Below are 8,713 nucleotides of genomic sequence, written 5' to 3'. Positions count from 1 at the left end.
TAACTGGGGCAGAGGAAAACAAAACATGATAAAAACAACCATAGGAGTCAGGAGGGAAAACAAGAAACAAGCAGTATGAGTTTATATGGAAACAAACATAGACACCTATCCATGTAGTGTTTCAACCCAATACATTAGAAGAAAAACCATTTTTCAGTTACCAGCCTGCTATATGCTTTCCCAAGCCACTGAACTCTATCTTTGATGTTCATGATAATTATTCCTAAGTGTTTGTGAACTACACCATTTAAATCCCCTCAAAAATCAGTTTATTTTCCCTTGTAACATATTCCTACAGTGTGGGATTATCAGACACAGCAGAGGCCTTCAGGCACCGAGAATGTAAATGAGCCTAATCTCAAGAAAACAAGATGTGCACTTAACCATAAATATTTTTTATAATCACATTAAACATGACATACCTGGTATTCAGTTTTACATAAATTAGTTGTTATGTCAGGCCTACTTCTGAGGTTATCCAAAACCCAAACACGTAACATTATTTCTACTCTTCAGGCCTGAATAATATTTACAGACATTAATGCTATATCCAGCTCTACAATCATTCGAGACACATTATATAACTTTATTTTTTTATTTGACAAGCAGCAGTATCATGTTCGTCATTTTTTTTACATTTTAATGTAGATACAATTATTAGGTTATCTGTCATATTACAATATTTAGGGTTTTTGTGTGATTTTTTTTTTACTTTGTCTTAAGATACATTAAAAAACATCAACTGCAAACGTGAAAGGGGAGGGGGAAAAAAAAAGCATGGTACCCAACCAATTCTCCACATTTCAGCAATACTTCACTCATTCTTTTAGTAAAGTTTTAAGAAATGTCATAATGACATGAGCTTGAAATATCTATAGGCATTTTCATTGACGCTCATGACATGGCACTGGTGATGTTGTAAACAGCAGAAAAACAGGGGCTGCCAAGTGACCAAGAGGCACAGGCCTGCCTCTTCCCACAGGAACACACCAAACAGTGACAGCAATGATCTCCTTACAATCATACCTGCAGGACAGCACATCATGCTACATAACTGTACTCGTCTGCAGAGGCCTGGCTTCGCTCTATGTACTGTTTGTCTATCAGGACTTCAATACACTTCTTAATCATGCTGATACTTGGGTTAAACCTAGCTCTTGATTGGCTAATTACCTGCAAAAGAAAGACACAATTTTGGTGTTATTTTTATTTTTCACAATTATAAATGTCATCTAAATATTTGCTAAAGGCTTTAAGGCAAATTCATTTCTTTTAAAGACAGGATTAAATAACCCTGGAATAGTTAATTTATAACAAACAAGAAAGTATCTCTACGTATAAGTGTCAGGACACTGAAACTGACTGGTCAGCTCACTGGTTACTTTGGCCACATGTTCCCCAGATCTCCTCATTCCTCTTGCTTACTTCATTTATCACAGTACAAATGAAGACAAATATCCATGTTAAAAATTAATCTAATATTAACACATTTCTTCACTACTATCACAGTGGAGTTCCCCTACCATTACCCTCCTTTCCTACACAATTGGAGAAAATCAGAATCAACTTCTCTTTCCTTAGTCACTGAAGACAGACCTACAATTTAGTGAGTTCCATCTGGCTATGCTGGAACTTTTTAATACATGCAGTAAGAAGTTATTTATTGTAAAAACAAATCTTTATTTACATTGTGGAAGAAATTGCCACTCAGGCAAAAACTTTAGATGTCTCTTAGAAGTTCTCAGTCTTGCCCATTCTCTTGTAGAGAAAAGGAAGAAATGGTCTGCACCAACAGAATGTGCAAATTGCTAAGTAAAATTATTCAAATAGAAAATCAAACAGAAGATCTTACTACTCGAGTATCACAATATATTTTGCCTGTAGTTTCTTATTTCGTCTGTAAAGAAAATTATTTTTATTTCAGCTGAATTTTCAGTTTTCTTTACAACTTCTTATGGCTGGCTTTGTCCCAGCTCTAGAGTTTGCTGGGGCTCTCTGTTAGCCAACAGAACTCACCAGGTGGAACTCACCCAGCAAAGCAAACAAAAGCCTCAAAAGAGTGAGTTTTGTTGGGCTAACAGCCAAGGGTCTGGTATGTTCCACAGCAGCACAAGTGAGGAGAAACTGGGTGCTAACAAGCTGATAGATCTGCTCAGATTTCACCAAACTTAGCCCTCCAGTGAAGCTGATTGTCATCACCACATTTCATGTATTTACTTCAGACAGAGAAAGCAAAAAAGAGAATTTTGTATTGGTGTGGATTTTCTTATTGTTGTTGGTTTTTTTAATCAAAGATAGTACAAGTAAGAAGGATAGACAGAAATACCTGATGGTCAGAATAAAAATTTTCTGGGAATGATTGTTCTGACATCTCCCTCCACTACTCTTCCAGTCTTACTCATTTTATAGGAAAAGCTACCTTGCCCTGCAGGGGACTGCAACACTGAGGTAGAATTGAAATTATCAGGGTGCATCTAACAATTAACAATTCCACAAAGACCACATGCTGACATATACAGGTCTACCATGGGCCTGGATTATTTTCTTGGACACCTCAACCTAAATGAAATGTGTGGTGCTATAGTGCTAGAATCAGAGCTAACTACATTAGGGTTAGGAGTCTCTCAAGTACCTTTCTAACAGTATAATCCTGCCCTTATAGCTAAGAAAAAATACTAATGGGGTGAGAAAATATTAACTATTCATAGTAAACAGACTTCTTGCAGAAATATTAGTTCTTACTCAAGAAGTCAAACAGCACATTTTAACTCATACATTATATATAAGAATATTAACAGCATGATAAAAATAACAGTGGCACCAGAATTAGTAACAATATCACAACTATACTCTCTACCTAGTTTTTAACTGAGTAACCATGAAAATATCCACCTTTTTTGCAAAGCTGATGAAAAAGGTTGGAATGTTACTATTCTGCAAGAGCCCTGCAAGAGCCAAAAACAGCAGGGGTATGTAAGTGGCCCTTCCATTACACAATGGAAGAAGCACCCGGAAAGGATTTGTGTCCAAAACACAGCAATTTGTAATCTATTTCATGATTATAAACTGGTGTCAGGCCAAGTACATTTCAAGAATTTTTTCTAATAATTTGACAATGGGCAGAAAAATGTATTCTCAAAGATTAAAGGGCTTGCCTATCATTTTCTAGTTTTAATTGCAAATTCTTATACAATTTCATCATAATTGCACAGATGTTTTAAATAATGGGAAACCAAAAAAACAAAGATTCTGAGAAAAATCAGGACCTATACTGCCTCATCTTCTACATATTCAAAATCAGATTTCTCAAACTAAGCTTGCTTTCAGACTCTGTGTAAAAACACTTCTTCAATATCCAAAATCTTTAAGAGGTCTCACACTGCATCATCTGGGCTTACAAACTCCCTGCTGCTGCTAGGTTTTTTTTCAGAAATAAAAATTAAGGAGTGGGTGTGGTAAACTGTTTCCTCCATCACCACAAATTACTCCATGTTTCTCCACCTCTATGCTCAAAATCGTTGAATAAAACAGGAATCTCAATTCCCCCTCCCACCAGTCTTCTCTGAGGCCATCCAGCAAGGCTCAGAGATGCAAGAATGAATTATACTGAAGAAAGAGCTTTGGAAGGCTGAGAAAAGTAAAACTGGCAATTGGTTGGAAGGAGCAAATGTTAGGCTGGAATGAGAAATACTATTAGGCAGGCAACGAGCAGATGGGAAAGTGGGAAAAAAACTAATGAAATAGCACTTCCTTCCAAGCCAGGCTGTGACAGTTCACAGGTCATTAATCTGGAATCTAAAACATCTAGAGAACTGGACCGCTTTGTGGAGAAGGGAGATTAAAAAGTGCATGTCTCCATACTCAGACAACTTTTAAAATTTAAACCATGAGTTATAATAAAATAATGATTAGAGCACAGAATTGGCTAAGTGCTTCTGTGGAAATTCCATACTAGAATATCCCTATTCAGGTTTTCAACTGAACTCATAGCTCTGGCAATGATTTTTATAGGATACAACATCTCTTGGCACAGAACCAGCTAACAGGAAAGAGCAAGAACTTAATGCTTTGGTGCTAAGACACATTTAAGAGATTGAGGGATCCCAGCTTGTGCTCCAGTACTGCAGTTCAAAATAGACTCCAGGGAAATTCTCACTAATTTCACTGGAGTACTGGTTTCCACACGGTTGAGTTTTGTAGTCTGATGTTGTACCCTACTATCCTGAAGATTTTAACAAAATCAAGCTCAAGGACTTTCTCTCACCTCCTGAATAAGAGCATTATGTCGCAGCACTTTACGTGCCTTCATGATACGGACTATAGCAGCTTGAAGATACATTTTCCTGTCTTCATCCACAGCACTTCGGGTCTGCTCCATCTCCTGCCACACAGGAACAACAGTCATGCTCAAAACACAGTAAGACCAATAAAGACTGCATAAAAGTATCTTGAATCTCTTTTTACTTTACTAAAAGTGGTGAACTAATACAAAAAAGAATGCAGGTGTAGTTCTATTCCAGTAAAAGTATGTCCATAAATTAAGGATATCAGGTTTCATGAAAGTCAGTAGGAAGGTAGGAGACAGGCATCTAAACCAATATTTTTGCTAGAGAGAAAAGCAATCAGAACTGACTATAATGTATTGAGTTTGGCAGCACATACCTATCTTGTACAAAATCCTGTGTCATAGGAGATACACTGAGAACATGGATTAACAACACAGGAGTTGATTTTAGTTGCCAAAGGACACAAAACTATAGGAAAATAGTTGTTGATTCTGCTGTTCTTGCAGTAAGTTCCTTTATAAACATCAGCAACCAAAAAGTCTCACAACATAGACTAAACATCAATACCATTTAGTATTACCATTTTGTTTATCTTTTTCTTCTACTTTTTGTTCCCTATTCCACCTTCTCTTGCCTATATTTCAAGTACAAAAGAATTGCATCGCTTAAGCTTTAAACCTACAAAATTTCTTTTGCAAATCTTATGGAATCTGATATCTGCTTCCACCAAACTAACACAGTAAATTCCATTTTAGAAAAATAAGCTTTCTAAGCTATTCAGGCTAGAAACACCGAAGAATACTTGCCTGTGGTGTGTCTTTCTGCATTGATGTGGTAATTTTAAACTTTGTTCGTTTACTGCTGAAGTTCATATTTAATGAAAACATAGACTCTGTCTCTATGTCTTCCTGCAACACAGAATCATTTTTAAAAATCAGGAATGGAACCAGAAAATAGTAACAATTTACTTTGAAAAGTCACAGTTAGAGTCTTACATACACAGAAAAAAAATCAGATTTGTAGCTGGAAATTCTAAAATGCTGCTTGAACTGGGTCAATTTTTAAAGCTAGTTTAACTGACGCAGAAATCAAATCTATTTCAGAAAGCACTATTGAAGCACTCTGCCATACAAGAATTTCGTTAGGAAGCAATTTCTCTTTTAATATTTTGATAGCTTATCTTAGTTGTAAGCACTTCATTTAAAATCATTTTTTCCCTGCAATGAAAGTAGGATTTGCATTTATCTATGACAGGACCTCAAAAGGGAGCTGATGCTTTCATAATTTTTACAAAAGTTGTCTTCCAGAATTTAAGGAAAAGCATCTAAACATTTTGATATGTTATAGCAGAAACAGCTGACAGACTGCAACTTCTACAGTGCACATCTACCTGCAGATTTCAAATTTTTTTTTCCTGTCAGAATCTCGATTCTTTTCCACATATATATGTGCATATCTTTATTATTATTATTATTTCAATTTTTTCCTACAATAAAAAACACCTTTACATTCAACACAGCATGACTGGACAGAGCTCTGCAGTTTCCAGGCAAGAGTCTGTACAAGTATCACCAATTTCCAGTAGAATAAAGTTACTGGGATTCTGAGACCTTGGAATCTGGCCAAACTGTCTAAAGCACTAATATTTTAGTAAACACAGAAAATATTTATCTAAATATACATTCAAACCAATATTAATTCTAATTTCGTATCTTGCAACAAATAGCCTTTGTTACAGTATACATAAAAATCAGGATACCAGGCATAGTATAGAAAATACAACATGAAATGGGAAAGACCTTGAAAAATAATAAGCTAACAGAAAAATAGGCTAACATTATCTTCAAGCATTATTCTGCTGACATGGTTGAATATAAACAAAAATCAATTGTGTATTGAGCATGAACTCAAAAAGCATGATTCGAATGAACCAATGAAGATTTTGAGATGAAGCTGCACATGCTCTTTCCCCCACACCCGTTCACAAAATGAACAAACAAGCAAAAGCAAACTACAACATTTACTGGACTGTACTTTTCTGTTTGGCTCAGATACAGGTAAAGAGAAGTTTGTGTATTGAATTCCACTGCTTAAACCACTAAAGCTCACTTGTTTATTTAATAAGTAAGCTGATAGACTGTCTACAGATCTGCTATCACATTGCTGGATGGAGTGCAAAGAAAACAGAAATAGTAAAGACACTTGAATACAGTAGTCTGGAAGGCAAAGAAGTGGAAAATGCAGCAGTAAACATTAAAAAGTAAAAGGGTTGGAAAGCTGTATTATTCCTTCTTCTATGACATAAGCTTTAAGAAACTGGGTGAACCTCATACAATGGACATAAATAAATGTAAATCCTTTAAATAACAGGCAACGTTTTAAGATTGTTAAAGGTCTCACTGCTTCCTGTAATAGCTCCCAGTGTTTTATTTGACCCACGGTTTAACAGACATCTTCTCAGCAATTGTTCCAACCTGAGCTCATTTCTAGATATTGGAAGCATGTCCTATGCTTCAGCCAAGCACCAGATCTTCCTTGTGATCTCACTTTCCATTTTCTAAAATTTTCCTGGTTAAAAACAAAAGCAGCTGTCAGAGCAGCTTTGGATTTCTTCCTCTAAGTGAATTGAACAGCTTATCTCAGTTCCTTCTGTCTGATTCTGTCTGCATAGTGGGCTTTCTGGGTGAGCTGGAAGCACATGCTCTGTCTGTATGGGATGCACAGGCTCTTCTGCAGTAATTCTTACTTAACATAGTAAAGTCTGTGCCCCTTGCTGTACTGGAAAAAAGATTTCACAGAGGCTATACAGAAGGATGAGAGGGTCAGAAAAAGAAGTATCAACCATTGCCTGAATCACAAACAAAGCTCAGATATTACTGGAATTTCAAGAAACTCATGGAATGATAAGTCTGGCAAACTGCAGCAAAAATCCTCTCACAGAAGTCCTCCTTGCTCTCTTTGTGGCTCCTGTAATCTGTCCACAAGGAAGAACATGGTTGCTCTTTTTTTCAGTCTCTTAATCCCACAAATATTTTTTTAGGATCACTGTAAATTCTGGTTTACTACTCAGGCTCCTTCCAGTGATTCAGTACAACTTTGAAAGCAAGGCAACAGAAACAATAAAGAATCCCTGCATTATTACCTTTTCATGCTGCTATAGACATAGAAAGCCTGAATGACAGGCACTCTACCTCCTCCTCCTCCTGTCTCCTTCCTTAAAAGTAGAGATTTACAATTTTTCACAAGGGTCAAAAATAAAGCTTAGAAAAATAAAAGTAAACAATGGATATTTTAAAAAAGTCCTCAACAAATATCAGAATGACAAGACTGAAAACATTAAACTTTTTAATATCATAATGGCATACCTTTTCTGAGTCATGGTTGATCATTTTGACATCAAGCAAAGATTTGATGGTTTTTGTCAGCTCCTTCTCATTCATTTGTGTACTGTCCTGAAGCTCCTTGTAAGTGACAGTCTCACTGTTGTTGAAGGCAAGCAACACTGCCATTTGGTATGTTGTGACCATGGCTACGTAAGGTTTGCACAAATAATTCATTTTTACTTCACCTGTAATGATACAAGTGGCATTTTATAAACAGATGAAAGGTGCTGAAAAGTCATCTGAAGCCTAACTATCAGAGCTCCTCATACATTTCCAGACATTCAACCCAAGTCTGTATTTAACACTTGAAATGGAACAATGACAACTGATGCTGTGAATTTACACATATACAGTGGGGCCTGCAACAACTGCCCCACCCTGATTAGACAAATAGTGTAATATATAATAATAATAAAAAAATAAATTCCAAGTAGCCTCAACACATCGCAATGCATAAACTTCTATTAACAGCTTACACAGAATCTCAGAATACTGATTAATGAGGAAGTAGATTAAAGGAAAAATTTAAAAACAAAGCAAAATACTTATCCATCAAAAATTTTTCATATTCTTACATTTTTCAAATTCCCATGAAAAACAAAAAGCACTGAAGAAATCTACTTGAAAGCAGATTTAGATTTTCTGTGTGAAGGTGAGTGTGAGTTAAGAGCAACCTCCTGTTACCAGAACTAGATTTTCATTATATTACATTGTTGTGGGCTATGGTTTTCATCTCCATGTGGTATGTGGCAGTCCTCAGTTGTTAAAGCCTGAGACTGAAAGCACTTAAAATAAAACATGATTAACTGACACTTACTAAAATAAACACTTGACAATAATAAATAATAAATACTTAAAATTAAGTACTTATGTAGATACTCACATACCTGAGTAAAATAGTATAATATGCATTCTTAAAATTATTTAGTATTTATGTAGGGAACATCTATACTACAGAAACAATTCCAGGGCAATTGTCATTAGCTCAGCAGTTCTGCAGTGCTTTTCTGCAGTTAAGAACATACAACTCTAGTTTTACTTGGA

At 35.8% G+C, this 8,713-nt stretch overlaps 1 protein-coding gene across 2 annotated transcripts in view; it reads right to left on the bottom strand.

Moving 5' to 3' along the window:
- Nucleotides 1-379: 379 nt before the first annotated feature.
- CUL2 (cullin 2) overlaps nucleotides 380-8,713 on the bottom strand; it is a 41,255-nt gene continuing 32,921 nt past the window's right edge. For both annotated transcript variants that reach the window (XM_066551567.1, XM_066551558.1), the window contains exons 18-21: nucleotides 7,652-7,854; nucleotides 5,093-5,194; nucleotides 4,265-4,381; nucleotides 380-1,173 (exon numbers count right to left, since the gene is read on the bottom strand). In XM_066551567.1, the coding sequence (XP_066407664.1) occupies nucleotides 1,042-1,173; nucleotides 4,265-4,381; nucleotides 5,093-5,194; nucleotides 7,652-7,854 (554 nt within the window). In that variant the 3' untranslated portion in view covers nucleotides 380-1,041. The remainder of the gene's footprint in view (nucleotides 1,174-4,264; nucleotides 4,382-5,092; nucleotides 5,195-7,651; nucleotides 7,855-8,713) is intronic.

The sequence above is a fragment of the Molothrus aeneus genome, chromosome 1 (genome assembly GCF_037042795.1).
Source record: "Molothrus aeneus isolate 106 chromosome 1, BPBGC_Maene_1.0, whole genome shotgun sequence".
Classification (NCBI taxonomy): Eukaryota; Metazoa; Chordata; class Aves; order Passeriformes; family Icteridae; genus Molothrus; species Molothrus aeneus.
Note: the sequence above shows the minus strand (reverse complement) of the source record. Positions and strands in the feature narration are given on the sequence as shown.